The sequence below is a fragment of the Micromys minutus genome (genome assembly GCF_963924665.1).
Source record: "Micromys minutus genome assembly, chromosome: 24".
Classification (NCBI taxonomy): domain Eukaryota; kingdom Metazoa; phylum Chordata; class Mammalia; order Rodentia; family Muridae; genus Micromys; species Micromys minutus.
Window position 1 is genome coordinate 9,881,987 of NC_137959.1, and position 18,326 is coordinate 9,900,312.

An 18,326-nucleotide genomic window follows, 5' to 3' on the forward strand; every position below is an offset into this window, starting at 1 on the left:
ACACCTAAAGTTGACCTCTGACCTTCATATGCTCAGGTATGAACACATATGCATACAGACAAATCCATATAATACACACACATACAGACACACACACATACACACACACACAGAGTGTGCAGTAGGTTTGACTGTCTAGATCAATGGTAGAGTATTTGCCTAGCATGCTTAAGGCCCTGCCTTCCATCCCAACACAGAAATAAAGGAAGAAGAACTGGGTCTGGTGTCAGAAATCCAGAGCACTTGGGCGGTGGGGGCAGAAGGACCAGACATTCAAGGTCAATTTTGGCTTCTTAGTTAGCACAGGCTACATAAAATCCTATTTTTGTTGTTGTTTTGATGACACCACAGGCTTTTATAACATAACTTTGGCTGGCTTTGAACTTAAAAATAGTTCTGCTTGCCTCTGTCGCCCTAGTGCTGGGATTAAAGGTATGCACCAATAGGACCACCTTGAAACCCTGTCTTTTTTAAAACATAGCACTAACGGATTGGGACTCAATACAGCTCACATGGATGGCTCGGTGGTTAAGAGGAGCTTAGTTCTCTTCCCAGCAACCACATGGTACCTCATAACAGTTCCAGGGAATCTGACACTCTCTTCTGTCTACCAAGAACACTGCACACATAAGCCCACTCCCCAAATTAAGAAATTAAAACTCTGACATAAGTAAGCCCAACTGGTAATACGCTGGATGATGATACTTCTGCCAGTGACCCATCAATGCAAATTAGACTGGACCTAGCTGCTGTCTAGGATGCATTATTAGGGACTGTACTAGGCAAAGACAAATAACATTGAAATCACTAGTGTTCACATATACAGTATTTGCATACACAGTATTCACATATATGGATCACCTCTCCCTGTGCTCCCCTCCCTCCTCTCTCTTGAGATAGGGTTTCTTTTAAAAAAAAAAAAAAAGATTTATTATTTTATGTATGTAAGTACATCATAGCTGTCTTTAGACACCAGAAGATGGCATCAGATCTCATCATAGATGGTTGTGAGCCACCATGTGGTTGCTGGGATTTGAACTCAGGACCTCTGGAAGAGCAGTCAGTGCCCTTAACCACTGAGCCATATCTCCAGCCCAAGATAGGGTTTCTTTGTGTAGCTTTGGCTATCCCAGAACTAGCTCTGTAGACCAGGCAGTCCTCAAACTCAGAGCTCTACCTGCCTCTGCCTCCTGAGTGCTGGGTGCCTGTGTCACCACCACCTTGGCAACTTTCATTTCTTATCCTCCTGACACCTCCTGACTGCTCAGATTACAGGCCCAAGCCATCATGCCCAGTTTCTGTGTTTGTGGTCCTAAGTCTCCAACTCCAGGGATCTGATGCCCTCTTTTATCCTCCAAGGGCACCCACAAACATCCAAACACACACAGGCTCAAGCATACATGTGAGGGTCTCTGTAAACACCAGGGTGAGTTCAACAGGACTCACCAGCCAATGTTGGCTCAAATTTCAAGAGTCTGACACTGGACAGTTTATTTCAGGCATATTTAAGGACAGCAGTTTGGAAAAAGTTTCCTAGTGACAATTAATTCAATCCCACAAGTACAACAAAGCTTAAGAAGTAGCTACGAGGGTTCTGGCTCTTCCAGAAGATCTGAGTTCAGCTCCCAGAAACTTCAAGCAGATCACAACCGCTTGTAATTCCAGTTCCAGGGGGACTGGGCGGTCTCTTCTGGGCTCCGTAGACACCTGAACACACAGCATATATTCACACAAACACACAAACTGTCATAAGTATTTTTAGACCCAAATTTAAAAGAGTAAAGGCATTCAAAGTGTTTAAAATGAAATTTAAAACAGGCATGGTATTCATGGTTCTGTTCCAGCACGTGGAAGGGAGAGGTAGGGTGACTGACCAGGAGTGTAAGACCAGCCTGGACACAGGGCAAGTCTGAGCCTAAACTGAGACACATGAGACTATCTCAACATCAACAACATACAACAAGGAACCTCACTCCTCAGGAAGAGCTTGCTGGCTGCAGTGAAGCATGCCTGTAATGGGAGCAACTGAGACAGAGGTAGGAAGGGGATCTCACACCTAGGCTGAGTATATAAGATCGTCTTAGCAAAATGAAAGGGGAAGGTGGGGAATACAGAGCTACGCAGCCCACGATGACCAAATTCTCTCTCTTCTCTCTCTCCGTCTGTGTGTGTGTGTGTCTTTTTCATTTCATTTTGGTTCTTTGAGACAGCATTTCTTTGTCCTAGAACTAGCTCTGTAGACTAGGCTAGCTTCCACCTCATAGAAATTCTCTACCTCTTCCTCCTGAGTGCTGGGACTGAAGGTTCCACCATGCATTTCTTCTGATCCTCTTGCCTTCGCCTCTTCAATGTCAGGAGCATAGGTAGCACTGTGTCTAGCTTGTGCACTGCAGGGGATGAAACCCAGGGCAAGCATACTATCAACCGAGTCACATAGCCAGATCCCAGAGAGTGGATCATAAATGTTTATGATATAAGACAAACTGGATATGGTGGTCCCAGATCTTTAATTTCAGTACTGGGGAGGCAGAGGTAGGCAGATCTGTGAGTTGGAGGCCGGCATAGTCCCAGTGAATTCCAGGCCAGCCAGCACTACATAGCAAGACTCAAAAAGTGCAAAATAAGTTGGAATCCATAGAATTGGAGAAATGACTCAAAAGTTTAAAATACTTTCTGTCTTCCAGAAGACTTGAATTTGGTTTCATGTATTCGAGTCTCTTGACAATTACTTGTAAGACTAGTTTGAGAATATTCCTTTGGCCTCCTCTGGCACCCACACATAGGTGGCACACACACACACACACACACACACACACATTAAATCTTTAAAAGGTAACATTAGTCTAGATATTAAAGTGGAAATATTTAATATATTAGAGAAATTTAAAAGCACAAATGTGAAGGGAAATAAAATATAAAACTAAACAGACATATTTAAATCACTAATATCTCAAAATTAAAAATCAAAATGTTAAATAGTTACTTAAATAATACTAGCACACCAGTTTTTTTTTTTTCTTTTTTCTTCTCCTTTTCGTTGTTGTTGTTGTTGTTGTTTCTCTGTTTAACAGCTCTAGCTGTTCTGAAATTTACTCTGTAGACCAGGCTGGCCTTGAACTCACAAAGATCTGCCCGTCTCTACCTCCAAGTTATGAAATTAAAGGCATGCACCACCATCACCCAGCCAAAGCAGGCCAATTTTAAGTCTTAAACAGATTCATTACCGATCATCCTAGCACGGGCAAGACTGACTTAGAAATCGACGCCATCCTGAGTTATGCCACGAAGTTCCAGGTTGACCTGGCTACGGGATGATAGCCTATCTCAAAATCCCAAAGGACGGCCAGAACGACAACTCAGAAGGTAAAGGCATTTGCCACCAGGCAGGATGGTTGCAATTCTAGTCCCATAACTCACTTGGTGGAAGGAGAGAACTGACTTCCCCAAGTTGACCTCCGGACTCCACTCGATCGCCAACACTTCAACACTCCCCTCCCCCAATAAACTGTAGAAATCCTTTCTTTCTTTTTTAAATACATTTAGTCCTTGAAGTCCTGGAACTCATAGAGATCCTCCTGCCTCTGCCTCCTGAGTGCTGTGATTAAAGTGGTGAGCCACCAGTCATACAGAATTATCTTAACAAACAATGTCTATGGCGTTAAATGTTCACCTATACTGCATGGACTACAGTGGCGTTCCCCGGCTCCCTGGCCTGAGGCCCCCGGTGTTCCCGCCGCGCAGGCAGAGCCGTAGCCAGCCCCACTGTCCCGAGGACCCAGAGCCAAGATGGCGGCACCCGCGATGCGGAGTGGCTACTTCCTGCGGCTCTCTGTGGCTCTGGGTCCCAGGTCCCGTAGCTACCATGCGCCCCCGCCCCCGCGCCGCCGCTCCGCGCCCCACTGGCCAGACCGGGAGAACCTGCTGACCCCGCGATGGCAGCTAACGCCGCGCTATGCGGCCAAGCAGTTCGGGCGGCACGGCGCCATCTCCGGGGTGTCCCCGGCCTCCCTGTGGCCGTCCGCAGAGCAGCTGTGCGAGTTGGAGGCCGAAGAGCGAGAATGGTACCCGAGCTTAGCGACCATGCAAGAGTCGCTGCGCGTGCAGCAGCAGGCCGCGGAGGCAAGGCGTCAAGCCAGGTGGGTGTGCTGGGGCAGGTTATCTCAGGGCCCCAAAACTATGAATCCTTCATTTGGAGGCACACGGAGCCTTGTTGCGTGTGGTTAAACATACATTGCTTAATTGGTTAACTTTGCTGCAAAACAGACTTCTAGGTAAATTCTTGTAGTCACTCAACTGCAGTTTTAATGTTTGTTTTTACTTTTCCTCTTCCTTTTACCAGTGTGCTGGATCAGTAGCCTGCCCTCCTTTTATTCTTAACAAGGACTCGATTAGCCAGAACTCAGGATTATGCTGTTCAGGCTGGCCTCGAATCTAGGAGCCATCTGTCTTTACCTTCCAAATATCTGATATTGCAGGCCTGTACCAGTACCAGCCTCAACTATTTATGTTTACTGAGTTACTCTGTGCAAGGATCTAAGGATCTGCACAAAAGGGAACAAGACCGACAAAAGATTCAGATAATGACCAGGTACCCTCAGGAAGACAAAACACCGTTAAAAGTGCATGCTGGAGGACACATCTGTAGCCCTGTGACATTTAAGCAAACCCCCATATAACCAGATATTGTTACTGGAAAAATCTCAAGGCATGAGTTCCCAGTAGAGGGAGCAAGTGTTACAAAGCCCCCCACCAACCCTCCACCCCACCCGCTGCGAGAGGTTGAGGTTGAGCCAATCATAGTTCAGAAGTGGGGAATGATTCTGAGTTAGAGGACAGACATCCCAGGCTACTAGGTGAAACCTTTTATCACAAGTAAGCTGGTCTTGGTGGAGCACACTAATCCTAGCCGTCTGGAGACAGGCAGGTTAGGTCACTGAATTTTGAGGCCAACTAGCCTGGTCTATGCAGTGAGACCCTGTCTTGGGGGGTGGGGGGTTGAAGTATGCCCTAAGGAACCAGGCCACTGGCTGGGCAATGGGAACCGAGTAGTGATGGACTCTGAAGTCAGAAAAGGAGGCACATGTAATCAGATCTGAGGAGAAAATGGAGGCAAACTAGACAGACCTTTGGATGATGCCATTTCTGGTGCATGGTTCAGGGCCAGTGAAATGTGTTGCCAGAATTTAAAAGGACAAAAGGACAAGATGACCCTTTTTACAGATGAAACTGAGGCCTGAAAAAGTCAAGTCAGATATCCAGAGTCATACTGGCAGTAAAGGATGGAGCCAGTCCCCCTTTCTGTCCCACCCTAGCTGATAAGATTGTTCTTTCAGTTTTATTGTCCTAATCCTATCGGGTACCTACAAACTTACAGGGCTGGGGAAAAGTTGTTCCTGTGCCTGAATTTGGACCTGGCATACACTCGAGACATGTGGAGTCACAGAGGGACAAGGGAATGAGTGTGGTTTAGTAGACAGCCAGGTGAAATTCAGGTTTGCCTTCATCTGCCCCTCACCCCTCACTGTCTGCTCCCCTCTACAGGGAGCAGCACATCGCTGAGTGCATGGCGAAGATGCCACAGATGATTGAGAACTGGAGAAAGCAGAAGCAAGAACGCTGGGAGAAAATCCAGGCTGACAAGGAACGGAGGGCCCGGTTACAGGCCGAGGCACAGGAACGCCTAGGCTACCACGTGGACCCAAGGAGTGCCCGCTTCCAGGAACTATTACAGGACCTAGACAAGCAGCAACGCAAGCGCCTAAAAGAAGAAAGACAGCGACAGAAGAAGGAGGCACGGGCTGCCATGGCCTCTGCAGAAGCCCAGGATTCTGCAGTGTCTGGTGAACCCAGCTCATGAGAGCTCCTTTCCCAATAAAGCCAGCTGCTGACAGCCCATACTCTACACATTCTCCCTCAAATTGTGACTTCCTGTGTCCCCTGGCTCATTCCCTAACACCTGGGGCAGGAGAATCCCTCTATTGGGCTGTGTTCACACCTGGACACTAGGCCATGCCATGAACTGGGGCTTTGGGGAGAGAGAAAGGAGAATGGATGGGAAAATAATGAAGGAGCAGATGGCGGTAGAGGAGGAGGCTTCTGTTTACCAACATTAATCTCCAGTAATTAGCAAATTACCAGGGGGAGTACAGCCAAACAGACTGCATGATAGAAGGAGCAGCCCTTCTAGGGCTGAGTTGGGGCAGGGGCCCAATTTTCCAGAGGGAGCAGATGCTGGGGCCCCCATCTGTGAGGTTCATAGGCTCCTTCCCCGCTTCGCAGCATGCCCACTTCACCTGTGCCCCAGCTAGCTCAGACTCACAAACAGGTGTGAGAAGCTCCAGGAGGCATGAACCATTATTAGGGCTCATTTTTAAAACTTTATTCACTTCAAAACCTTTATCAGAGGTGGTTCTGTCCAGGGAAGGGTGGCCTTGGCCTTCAGAACTGATGTTACCCTTTTTCCAGGCTGGAGGCCAAGGCCAGACTGGGGAGAAGGCCTTGGGCTTCTAACAGACTTACTCCAGATGGAAAGATCTGGGCCATTCCAATGGAGGATAAAAGTTTAGGGCTCCAGCTTCCCCTCATCATGGTAGAGGAAGGAGGGTTGTCCTTGGGGATGCTTCAGGGGATGGGGAAACAGGCAGGCGCCTCTCCATCTGGCTGCAGGGAGCTGGGACAGAGGCCAAGAGGGGCCCATCTGTCGCCTCCTGGTCTTGCCAACAACTTTGAGCAGGCTGGGCTCTGTTAAGAGGACGGGGACAGCTGTCTGGCCCAGGTCTTCTCGGACCGAGATGGGAATAGGGGCCACTTCAGGAGGGTGGGAAGCTGGGCTAGGTGGGGTTTTTGTTTTTTTAATGTTTTTTGATTTTTTTCTTCCTCTTAAATAAACATGAATATATATGTGTGTAATATATATATATATGTACTCTCATAAACGTTTGTGGAGTGGGGTGGGGGCCTTCTAGCCTCCCAGCATCACTCATCATCAAAGTTCTGACTCAGGAGGAAGTTGGCAGCCAAGTTCTCATTTTTTTCACACGCGAAGTAGGCCTGGATCACCAGGCTCTCTGGGAAGCCCAGTGCCTTCAGCTGTGGGAAGACGGGTAGGGGTAAGAAGGGGGAGGTGCTGGGCTGCCCACCATGAATGGCTCTTCAGCCAGGCCTCTTACCCTTTCTATAGCTTCCTTCTCCTGCGGTGTCACTTGGATATAGTTCATCTGTGGGGCCTCCTCACCTATGGCACCAACCTCCCCCTCCACATCAGAGATGTCCGCCAGCTCCCCGGGGGGCTCATTCAACATCTGGATGAACTGCTCCTGGTGACGGCTAATTTGCTGTGAGAAGAAGGGTGACAATTCACAGTCCTTATCACCTAAGCCCAGGTCCCATTTTACACCCCTTGCTTATACCAAATTGTCAGATACTCTGAAGGTGCATGCTCTGACAAAATAGCCATGTAGTCAGGGAAATAAGCTGTTCAGGTAAGGCTGAGGTGTCAAGGTAAGGAGAGTGACATGGTGGCAAATGTCTTTAATCCCAGCACTGAGGAGGCAGAGGCAGGTGGACCTGAGTTTAAGGCCGGCTTGGTCTGCATAAGTTTCAAAGTAGTCAGGGATACACGGTAAGACAATGTCTCAATAAACAAAAAAAGTAAATGTGCCAAAATTAGGCATGGTGGCTCAAAACTAATCCCTGTACTTAGGAGAATCACATGAGTTTTAAGCCAGCCTAACCTATGTAGTGAGACTTAAAAAAAACAAACCAAGGAAGTGCAGATGCGCTAGCTAAGTTCCTGAGGCATTGTGGGAGGGGCCTACTGTCAGTGGTAGAGCCACATGTAGCTAAAACATACGATTGATAAACAAGCCCTGGGATGGATCTACTGGGCAAGTCTCAGGAGCTCGTGGCAAGAACTGTCTCCCTGGCAGTGGGAAGCCACAGTGGCCAACAGCAGTGCAGTTTGGGCACTTCTGTCATGTTGCAAGGCAAGCAGGCCTCCAGCAGTCCACTCTGATGAGGCACTCAACCTACACAACCTTTACACTTTCTCCTTTTTGAGGTCATCTCACTATGAGAAGGAGCTAGCTTCAAGTTCAGTGATCCTCCTGCCTCAGCTTCATAAGTGCTGGCTTAATGGTGTAGACTACCACAACTAGCCACGGTACCTATTAAAATGCACTCTACTTGGAAATCCAGAGGTTCTGTCGCAACCCTTTGCTTCTTCAGACATCTGACAATTTTCACATCAAAAAAGGGCCTTTTCAGCAATCTAGCCTCTAGGTGGAAAGTTCATTAGGGGCACTGTGTAGACTTAAGAGGTCTGAGAAGAGGATAACAGGACACTGGGTGGGAGAAATGGCTGACATTGGGGTAGTAGAGATAGTCCTCAGGAGGCTGTGAGAGGCTTGAGCAATCAGAGCAGAATGGCCTGAAAACTCAAGAAGTCTAGGGTCCCAAGGGATCAAGATGATACAGGTTTAGGTCACCAAACAGAGGGTCAAAGTGAAGGTCAGATTAGGAAGAAGGCCAGGACTGGCAATCAGGAAGAGGAGCTGCAGGTAGAGCAAGAACTCAGAAGAATGCTGTGGCCAAAGTCTAGAACCCAGACATATGGCAGCCTGCTCTGAGCCTCTGATGTCTCCAGTAGGTGGGTGCCAACAGCATCCATACTCATGGGGAGCTGGATCACATGTAACCGTGGAAGTCTTCAGGGAGCAAGGGGCGTGGCCTGGGCTAGTTCTGCTTTCTCAAAGCCCAGCTATGTCCCTGGGTGATCCCCTAAGGAACTACAAAGGCATGGGTCTCGGTTCCCTCACCCTGGCCGCACCTGCAGGAGCTGAGGGTTCTCCTGGCCCAGCTGCTGAAGCAGAGCAGGCAGCAGCGCTGGGTTCTGCTGAATCACTTGCCGCATGTTCTGGAACTGAGGCTGGTCCCGCAGAAACTCCAGGGGGTTCTCCCCTGCTAGTGGCAGGAAGAAGTGGTCAGTCCCCTGCAGGGGCTGCTGAATCCAGACTGGAGATTCCCACGAGTACACTATCCAACCTGCTCACCTGCTTCTGTGGCCGGCTGTTCAGGTGCCTGGCTTTCCTGGACAGAACCATGTTCAGGCTCAGGGCTTCCTGGAATTCCCTGTCAGGGATCCTGCTTTTTAGTTCTTTCAAACAGACCCACTTCCCCTCTCCCAAGCGAGCAGCCTGACAGGACAGGAAGGTCTCATCCCTGCCCTCTACATTCTCTGTCCAGCCTCTTTGGAAAGACTTCAATGGCAACACTCAACACACAAAAGCCTATGGGGTTCCACCTCCATTGCCTGTTGAAGCACCGAGACCTGGAGACTCCCAGGAGGCAGTGGTGGCCCCCTCACCGTGAGCAAGTACTCCACAGCTCGGTGAGGGTTGTTGTAGCTGGCCCTCAATGCGGCTACAACCCGCTCCCGCTCGTAGCCCATGGACATGATCTCAGTCAGCATCGTCTCATACTCTGAGCCAGTCACTGTGGAGGGAGCAACAGGGCCAGGGTCACCAGAGGCACGGAAGGGCAGCTCCCAGACCCTCCCAGACCCAGACAAGGTTGTCAAAGGCTGATGGCTGGGACTTCCAGTCACCTCTGCTCTGAGGACCACCCACCCACCTAATGTGGAAGCTGCGTCTTCCTCTCGCCCGCTGCTACCTGAAGAGGGAACAGAGCTGCAAATTCAAGAGAGAGAAATCGGACCCTGGCTTCTGATGGCTTGCCCTCCCCACAAGTGCCTGGGACCACACAGGTGGGTACTGGAAGGTGCAGGAAGACAAGGTACAGGTAAAGCTAAGGCCCCTTCCTTACCCAGAAATGGATTCTGGAGACGTTGTGGTGCCTGACTCCTCTGATGAGCTCTTGTCCTCTCTGCTGGGTGGAGGATGAGACATGCCTGATGCTGGAGGAAAAGGTATGGAGGGCTCCGGGGCAGCAGTGGGTGAGGCCTCTGGGGGTGCCGGGGTACCCTGGCCAGCCTTGGCCTGTGACAAGAAGAAAAAGTGATCAGGCTACAGCATCCCTATCAAGCCTCGACAGCCTGCCCCATCATGGCCCCACCCTTCCTATGGCTAATCTCTCCTAGGCACACAAACTCTTTGCCAGCATCTCAGCTAATCTCCCCACCTTGGTCACCATGACAACCACAAAGTTCTTCTCATCTATATGGTATTCCTTGATGGGAACATCATCACTCAAGATCTTGCCAGCATAGATGAGTTTCTGTCCAGCCACAGGGAAAGCATCTTTACCCTTCTCTGCTTCTATCTTCTCCTTCAGCACCTTCACCTAGAGTGAGGAGTACAGGTATTAAGCACAGAATTTTAATAGTATGGTGTGTGTGTGAGTGCTTATGAATAGCACTAACATTCTAAGATACTCTCAGTGAAGTCCAGGCATAGTTGTGTTCTTGGGAGAGACACGTGGATCACTTTGAGTTCCAGGCTAGCCAGGACTATAGTGTGAGACCCTGTCTCAAATAGAGTAAAATAAAATGGCCATCATAAGCCCTTAGACTCCCTTCCTCTCTTTTGTTCAGAGAAAAGGCTTTGCTCTCAATCCTAAGATTCTGATCTAGGGAGCTGACAGCAGGGTTACTTGCCAGACACTGAAGCTGTTCACTGTGTCTATCTAATGGTAGTGGTGGTTTGGGGATGGACCCCTAGGGCCTGGTATATACTAAGTGCTATACAAGTGCTCCATCCCCAAGCTGTTTTTACAACTTGTTTTACAGAGGCCTGTAGAAAAGAACAAAACATAAATGTGTCACTGTTCTCATGGATGTGAGATGAAAACTTGTTCTTCAGATGGCATATGGCTGGGAAGGCAAACAGTAACAAAGAAACGCAAAGGTACACCCATCAGTGGCCTCAAACAGTAACTTTTCTGTACTTATTGAGGACATCTTTCTCTCTCCATGTTTAGAACAGGATTTTATTCTGTACTCCAGTCTGGCCTACAACTCAAGGTAATCTCCCTCTTCGGTGATTAGGGACGTTAACTACTGTGCCTAGACTTCACTGAGGGTGTACCAGTGGCCTCAGTATGTTTTGAGAAGGTTCAGGGGAGCTGGCCCAAGACAGCAGTATCAGTTACTTGGAAGTTAAGGAAAGAAGGGTCATATGAGCCTAGAAGTTCAGGGAAACACTGGACTAACAAGACCAGACCCCGATCTCAAAAAGCAAAACCAAACAAAAGTTCATACAGTATGTTTAGGCGGCTGTTAAGTGAAATGCAAGAAAAGGGAAAAACAAAAAACAAAAAAACAAAAAAACAAAAACAAAAAAAAAACCTCCTGTCACTGCCATTATTTGCTGTGACCATGGCAAAGTTCCTTAACTCCGTGGCTGTCAAAAGGGGGAAAGTCAGGAGTCCCTAAACGACAACACTGTTTTGCAGATTCAGCAAGATGACACTAAAAATGCTCAATGACTGGTAAAGAATAAACGGCCAACAAACACGGACCACCAAAACTATTAAGATTAAGACCATTTATTATCATAATCACTTTAGTGATCAGTCGGCACCTCTTGGGCACTGACGGCAAACTGTGCCACCTGAGCAGCTTGCAGGCTGGGAACGCGGAGCCCACTGCTGACACCGGAGCCGGGCCTGGGAACTCCCTGGGACTGGCCCGGGAACAGCGCCCGAGCTGCCGGGGCAGGGCAGGGTCGATCGGGGGGATCCGAGGAGGCCGGGCCGCTGGGGGAGGGCAGGGATCGGCCGCGCCGTCCTCTCCGCCCCTCCCGTTGGGTCTGGTCTCCCTGCCCCCACCCACCCCGGCACCCGGTCGCTCCCGCCCCCGGGCTCCGGCCCGCACCGTCTCGTCAGGTTCCATGCGGATCTTGAAGGTCTGCTGCTGCAACGTTTTAAGTGTGATGATGACGGCCATGGCGGGGCCGGAGCAATGCGGCAGCCCCGGGATCCTCTTACAACATGCAACTCACGCCGCCGCCATCTTAGCGCCCAGCCGCGCCGTGCACCAAGCACTTCCGGGGCAAGTGTGCTGCACCCGCTGATCGTCAGCGTCGGTGACACCCTCCTCGACCTGTAGAGCATGCGCGGCCACACCTCCTTACCTTAGACATGCGCAAACCTAGCTTTGAGCTTTTGCTGTGGGCACCAGCATCACATTGTCTTGATGACGTCATACATATTAGCAGTGATGTCATATGCCCACAAAATGGTTTCTAAGGATTGTTTCCACTTTTTAAAAGTGTTTGTTGTAGATTTCTGCTCCTAAGTTAATTTTTTATATATTCTGCCTGTTGACCCAATTTGGATCTGGCCAAACTAAAAGTAATCCAGCAGAACACTGCCTAAAAGTGAAGTTACCATCCACCTTAAATGTAGAGCAAGCAGATCATGACCCCATTTTCAAGGACCATCTTAATTTTTAGAATAAACATACACATCTAGTTCACAAACCCCTATGTCTTTGTAATCCTCCAGTGACCAACCTGTTAGTGCAAACATCTCAAACATTTTAAAGGTTTTAAAAAATATATAATTCTTCTTTCTATAAATTTTCCTCAATTACACCAACCCTTAAGCTACGTACCTACATTTTTTCAGGGGCAAGGAATACTCTCATGAAACCTTAGACCACCTTCACATACCAAGAAAGTAATGAAAACATCAGATTCAGAAGGCTAGGGCAGCTCATCAAGGACGGTTTAAGGGGCTGACATGAAGCTAAGCTCTCAGAAAACAGAACATGACAAACATCACCACCCTCTTGTGCTTGCTTTACCCAATGTTTCTACCCACACCATTGATCAGGCAATTATCCAAGGCCTGCCTCACTCCCCTGACTTGAGCCTAGACTCCTTCAGAATTGGCAAGGGCTAGATCACAACTTTCTTCTAAGAACACAGGGTTCCTCCTGCCCATCCTTTAGCCTACTCACTAGAGTTTAAATGGCAGCCATGAGACCCAATAGTGGGGAACTCAGTTCTCTTTTACTTCTGGTGGGGATGGAACCCAGGATATGCCAGGTAACTCACTAACTGAACTATACAACCCAGTTCTGGGATCAATCCCTATCAGCTCAGTCTGAGAAACATAGGCCCTTGGGGAAAGTGGGTCACTATCCCTGAACTTAGTCCCTTTGACTATAAAATGATCTATCAGCATTCACCCACTAAAGTGAATTATCAATTTGCTCAAGCTATCCCTTAGAAATCAGGCCAAGAGATCCATCCCATTTTTAACCAAAGATGGCTAAGATTTGGGTTCAAATACCTGCCCCAATGGTCACTAAGTTCTAGTCAGTCTGTGAATGAGGTCTGTGCTAGAATCAAAACTTCCATGCCTATATGAATTTAGGATCAAGACCCAATGGCTACTCTATTTAGTTTGATACTATAAAATACATGTAAATACGCCCATGTCATTTCTGTAGGACTCCAACAGCTGAAATAAAACTACCAGCACCTAAAAAGGCTACTTTTGACTCCCTGATGTACATCCTCCCAGAGAAGGAGACACAATAGGGAAGACACAAAACTTAATTTAATAGAAATTTTGTTTGTAGTTCTTACACTCTCAGTGTGAGCTGTGCTAGAACTGGCTGCCCCACAAGTGGCCCAGTCCTGGGGGCAAGGGAGAAAGGGGATGAGAAGAGCCCCATTCTTCCTCAGTGCTGTGGAAAGGGAAGACACCACCCCCTTCCCTTCTCCTGCCCTCCTCTGAGATCCAGGAAGGAGAGCAGATGAAATCTCAAGCCTAGGGCTTCTCCTCCACACCCCTGTTCCTAGAGTTGGAAGGTAGTGACCAAGAGATGAAGAAAAAGGGACAGAAGGAAAAGATGTTGATTCAAAAATGAGGCCAGGAGGTGAGGACTGAAGAATTGAAGACAAACACCAGTAAAAAAAAAAGGGTGGGGGGGGTTATGGGGAGGTAGGGGAACAAAATCAGAATCCACCCCAGACCTGAACCTGCCTGGAAAAAACTGAAAAGTTCTTGAGTCTCATAGAGACATTATTGGGAGCAGCCAGCTCTGCGGCGGGGTGTTCAGGCCTCAGTCCAGCCCTGGGGGCAGGTGGTGTGGCCTCTACAGCTCATCCTTGGCTTGGCCAGTGGCATCCTCCTCGTCTTCCTCCTTCTCATCCTCTTCGTCTTCATCTTCATCTCTGTCATCCTCATCCTCTTTATCCTCAGCCTCTTCTTCCTCTTTACGCTTCTTGTCTTCTTCTTCTTCCTTAAGCCTCTGCTCTTCATCCTGCTTGTCCTTCATCTGCTTCTCTGAAGCCTGTGAGGACCGACAACATCTTTCAATACCTGGTTCTCACCTGCCTGCCAGTCCTCCCAGCTGACCTTTAGAGTAAACAAAGGAACCCACCTTGGTGACACCCCATGTCTCATTGCCAAACTCCTCTGCATAGGCCTCATCATTGGTGATGAGGAAGTTGTCAAAGATTGTGCCAGACTTGACCTGAGGAAGAATGGAAAGCCGGGATCAGCAGTGACTTCTGGCAGCCTTGGCTCTGGACAGGCCTCTATTGCCACCCTTCCTAGTCTATGAATCCACAAAAAGGTGTGGAGCTGCAGGGTGTGACAAGACATGGCTTAGATCCCAGCCCTGAGGCAGAGGCCAGACTTCTTGTGGAGTTCCAAGACAATACAGGATTATAGTGATCATGCCCCCCCAAAAAAACCCAGAGGGGTAGGGGTGGGGGTAAGAGGCAAGTATGTAAGTATGTTGGTACACAAACACATGTACTGAATTTCAGGCCAGCCGGTGCATACCATACATACACCAAGATCACCCTGCCTCAAAAGCCTTTATTAAAAAAAAGGGTGGAAGTGAGGGCTGGCACAGGCTGTGACACCAGGGACATTGTAGTTCAGAAGCCATGCTTCCAGAACTCAAACCCTAATGACCCAACTACTGTCTTCACTTTTTACACTACTCCTTCCTCTGTAAAACAGGCATTCTGGGAGAACTGTTCTAGACACAGAAAACATACCAATGACGACAACTTAGTACCAATTTTTTTCTCAACTCTTATTTTGTTATGTAGCCAGGGTGGGCAGTGTGCAGAGCTGTGACTAGGTAGTCTAGCTGATACTAAAGGGCACTCTGGCAAAGGACTTCACACATGACAAGTAGTCTGTGCTCGCTGGGGCCAGAGACAGTTCAGCAAAGAAAGGCACTTGGTTGCCAAGCTGTTTTTAATGACCAGAGTTGATTCGTAGGACTCACATGATAAAGAGAATCAACTTCTCTAATAACTGTTTTCCTCTGACCCACATACATAAAAATGCTTTAATAACAAGTCAGCTTCCTTTTGCATTAGTAAAAAAAAAAAGGAGATAAAACAGGAAATGCCTCATTAAGCAGACCGTGGGGTTGGTGCCTCTTGCCTATTCTTCCCTCCAGATCAACCAGTATGTGTTCCTGACTACTAGAGGTCTGCTGGGAACCCTTGTTTTTCCTATGTCTCACCTGCCAGAGATCTAAGCCCAGTACAGCAAAACTATCATAGGCATAAATATTCGCATCAGGAGAGTATTCAGGGTTGTCAATTTCTGGGTGTATCCAGGTACCCTTGTAATCTGGGTTGTCAATTTGCCGCGGCTTCCACTCGCCCTGTAGAACAGAATCAGATGAATAGAGGCAGACACATCCCACAGGACAACCAACAACCCTGCCTAGGACCCCAAGGCATATCTTGTTTTTTTTCTATGGTGCAACATTAATCCTAGCACCCAAGGAGACATCCTACCAGTGAGCTGAACCCCAACACCCAAGCCTACCTTGTACTCAGGATTTTGAATCACTGGTGGTTCCCACTCTCCATCCATCTCTTCATCCCAGTCCTCAGGCTTCTTAGCATCGGGGTCAGGAATGTGCTCTGGCTTGTCCCAGTCCTAGGAATACACACGAAGGTCAGAGTGGACCCAGGTGTCCTCTATTCTAAGATGGAGGTGGAGCTGTTGTCCAACACTAACCTCAGGCTTGGAATCTGTGGGGTCATCAATCTTGGCTCGTTCATCCCAGTCTTCTGGCTTGGCAGCATCAGGATCCTTTATCTTCTTGGGTGGCAGGAAGTCCCAATCATCCTCCAAGGAGCCTGACTCTACTTGGCTATTGTCAATTTTCACCTCATAGGTGTTGTCTGGCCGCACAATCAGCGTGTACAGGTGTGTGAATTCATCATCCTGAAGAGGGAAGGAGGTGAGCAGTCCCTCCCACCAGGCTGCCTGGACCTCCCACGACAGCCACTTAACGACTACCCCAGGCACACCTTACACCGGATATCCTTGTTGATCAGCACATTCTTGCCCTTGTAGTTAAAGATGACATGAACCTTCTTGGTTCCAGGACCGCAGATGTCCGGACCTATGTAAGAAGCATAAGCAGGCTGATGGCAGGCTCTGCCCCTCTTTGGGAAAGTAAGACCTAACCTCCTCTATTTAAACATATATGTGTGTGTATGTATACCATGCAATATATAGGAGCCTGTAGAGATCTGAAGTGTGCACTGGAGTCACGAACTGAACCGAGTTTTGAATTCTCTGAAACATTCCACCCACTCCAGCTCTTTCGTTTTTTGACAGAGGATACTGTTACACTTAACTGAGGCTGCCTTTAAAGTACTGAGGTTTGAATGCTGGAATTACACATGTATAACACCACAGCTATCTAGAAATAAAGATCTGATTCTCTTTTTCCTTTTTTTTTTTTTTTTTGAAACAGGTTCTCTACAAAGTCCAACTGTTCAGGAACTCAAGAGATACGCCTGACTTCAGTGCACCCACCATTAAAGGCAGGTGCTACTACTGCAGGATCAAAGACTACAAATCTGAAAAGATTACAATTCTGGGGCCATCAAATGGCTCAGTGGTAAATTAGGTGTTTGCCACTAAACCTGACAACCCAATAACCCAAATTTGATCCTAGAACCCAGATGACAAAGAGATTTCCCAAGTTGCCCTCTGACCGTCACACCAGTGCACCCTACATACCGTACATAAAAAAATATGCACCTTTTTCAATTGTTTTTAGACCCTGTCATTAGTATCATTTCTAAAACTAAGAAACATGTAGAGAATACCATACAAATGAACAATATAAATCAACAAATAGAGTACACCAACTAATAAAGTAAACCCTTTAGCTGTCCGTTCAAGATAAAAATCGTCTTTATGCAAGTACTTTCCATGATAAGATCAGCATTCTGGTTATAAAGGGTTTCAGTCCGCACCCGCACCCCATGTCCAGCCGGCAGAGGTCAGCACTTGGCTGGGGGCCCCTCACCAAACATGATGTTGTATTCTGAGTCTCCATGCATGTCCTTCTGGTCCAAGCCACCCGGAAACAGCTTCACGTAGCCGCCCCCACAGTCGATATTCTGCTCATGCTTCACGGTGAACTGAACCACCAGTGTCTGACCCTTGTTGCTGAAAGGTTCGAATCTAGCAGACAGTGCGTAAAATCGGGCATCTTGACTTGTCTGCAGCCCTGAAATGAAATGGGACTGTCATCAGGTGGACCCCGAATACCCTAGAAATGGAGGGGCACGGCTGACTTCCCCTTCCTTCCTCCACCTGTCCTTGGTTCCCGAGTTCCTGGGAAAAGCCCCAACAAGCTCTATGTGCTGACTAGCTTCCTCCAGGAAGTTGTGCTGAATCCGAGCACTAACTCCCTCATACCTTTATCCTTCTCCTGGTCCCCGTAGAATTTGCCAGAACTGAGGACAAATTTGCCAAAATCGGACTTATGCTTGGATTCGACCCAGCGGTTGGTCCAGGCATCTGAAAGGGAAAGGCATAGAGTCAGATCAGCGGGGCCGTCCGACCCCCGCCCCCATAACCAACGTCTGTCAGGAGCTACAAGCAGGTGGGGGTGGGGAGGGGGATTCCCATCCCAACCTCGAACTTGACACCTCGATCGGCTTCAGGTCTTTGGACGAACCCTAACACCGGGCGCGGGAAATCGCTGTGCCTTCCTCGTCCCCCAAGGACGTACAAATGGAACCGCCCGCGGCTCTAGTCCCCCCGGGGCCACAGTGTTGGCCCTCTGAACGGTAATTACATTACACACGACGAGGCAGCCGAGGGCTCGGGGCCCAGCAGTCGCTGAGGCAGCCTCGAGGCGGGCCCAGTCCTTACCTCCGTCCAAGAACTGCTCTTTGAAATAGATGGCAGGGTCTGCGGTGGCCAGGCCGAGGAGGCCAAGCAGGAGCGGCACCGAAAGGAGCATGGCGGGCCGAGGGGGCGGCGGCACACGGGCCCTTTAAAACGACCGTCAGGCAGCGGCTCTGCAGTATTGACGGACGCGGCCGCCGCTGCTCCAATTTATATTCACC

At 48.7% G+C, this 18,326-nt stretch overlaps 3 protein-coding genes and 1 long non-coding RNA gene across 7 annotated transcripts; 1 reads left to right on the forward strand and 3 right to left on the reverse strand.

Moving 5' to 3' along the window:
- Positions 1-1,489: 1,489 nt before the first annotated feature.
- Positions 1,490-3,712, reverse strand: LOC308436136. Its single transcript, XR_013975521.1, has 3 exons — positions 3,418-3,712; positions 2,276-2,387; positions 1,490-1,707 (listed from the first exon to the last, which is right to left on the reverse strand). It is a non-coding gene; the product is annotated as an uncharacterized lncRNA (long non-coding RNA).
- Positions 3,713-3,757: 45 nt separating this feature from the next.
- GADD45GIP1 (GADD45G interacting protein 1) lies at positions 3,758-5,902 on the forward strand. The gene is made up of 2 exons (XM_080936948.1): positions 3,758-4,136; positions 5,542-5,902. The coding sequence occupies exons 1-2, from the start codon at positions 3,787-3,789 to the stop codon at positions 5,855-5,857; spliced, it is 666 nt and encodes a 221-aa protein (XP_080793074.1). The 5' UTR covers positions 3,758-3,786; the 3' UTR covers positions 5,858-5,902.
- A 464-nt stretch (positions 5,903-6,366) lies between these two features.
- Positions 6,367-11,998, reverse strand: RAD23A (RAD23 homolog A, nucleotide excision repair protein). Of its 4 annotated transcripts, none has more exons than XM_080936946.1 (9): positions 11,831-11,998; positions 10,138-10,299; positions 9,823-9,995; positions 9,631-9,686; positions 9,365-9,492; positions 9,051-9,129; positions 8,828-8,958; positions 7,170-7,334; positions 6,367-7,089 (listed from the first exon to the last, which is right to left on the reverse strand). In XM_080936946.1, exons 1-9 carry the CDS (start codon positions 11,900-11,902, stop codon positions 6,976-6,978), a joined length of 1,080 nt encoding a protein of 359 aa, XP_080793072.1. In that variant the 5' UTR covers positions 11,903-11,998; the 3' UTR covers positions 6,367-6,975. The 4 variants fall into 4 exon arrangements, with proteins under 4 accessions (XP_080793072.1, XP_080793073.1, XP_080793070.1 ...); XM_080936947.1 differs by having other exon boundaries at positions 7,235-7,334; positions 8,828-8,961; XM_080936944.1 differs by having other exon boundaries at positions 6,367-6,741; positions 8,828-8,961.
- Positions 11,999-13,506: 1,508 nt separating this feature from the next.
- CALR (calreticulin) lies at positions 13,507-18,273 on the reverse strand. The gene is made up of 9 exons (XM_080937225.1): positions 18,130-18,273; positions 17,671-17,772; positions 17,276-17,479; positions 16,263-16,357; positions 15,967-16,176; positions 15,772-15,885; positions 15,461-15,604; positions 14,354-14,446; positions 13,507-14,263 (listed from the first exon to the last, which is right to left on the reverse strand). The coding sequence occupies exons 1-9, from the start codon at positions 18,218-18,220 to the stop codon at positions 14,066-14,068; spliced, it is 1,251 nt and encodes a 416-aa protein (XP_080793351.1). The 5' UTR covers positions 18,221-18,273; the 3' UTR covers positions 13,507-14,065.
- Between the last annotated feature and the right edge of the window lie 53 nt (positions 18,274-18,326).

Bases quoted from the DNA above. Each gene is read 5' to 3' on its own strand.
- GADD45GIP1 (XM_080936948.1), top strand. From the start codon at position 3,787: ATGGCGGCACCCGCGATGCGGAGTGGCTACTTCCTGCGGCTCTCTGTG. The intron at 4,137-5,541 runs GTGGGTGTGCTG...TCCCCTCTACAG, and splicing joins GAGGCAAGGCGTCAAGCCAG to GGAGCAGCACATCGCTGAGT.
- RAD23A (XM_080936944.1), bottom strand. From the start codon at position 11,902: ATGGCCGTCATCATCACACTTAAAACGTTGCAGCAGCAGACCTTCAAG. The intron at 9,687-9,822 runs GTAAGGAAGGGG...TTGAATTTGCAG, and splicing joins TCTCCAGAATCCATTTCTGG to CTCTGTTCCCTCTTCAGGTA. The intron at 9,130-9,364 runs GTGAGGGGGCCA...GATCCCTGACAG, and splicing joins CTGTGGAGTACTTGCTCACG to GGAATTCCAGGAAGCCCTGA.
- CALR (XM_080937225.1), bottom strand. From the start codon at position 18,220: ATGCTCCTTTCGGTGCCGCTCCTGCTTGGCCTCCTCGGCCTGGCCACC. The intron at 16,177-16,262 runs GTGTGCCTGGGG...TTCCCTCTTCAG, and splicing joins ACAAGGATATCCGGTGTAAG to GATGATGAATTCACACACCT. The intron at 15,886-15,966 runs GTTAGTGTTGGA...GTGTATTCCTAG, and splicing joins CCACAGATTCCAAGCCTGAG to GACTGGGACAAGCCAGAGCA.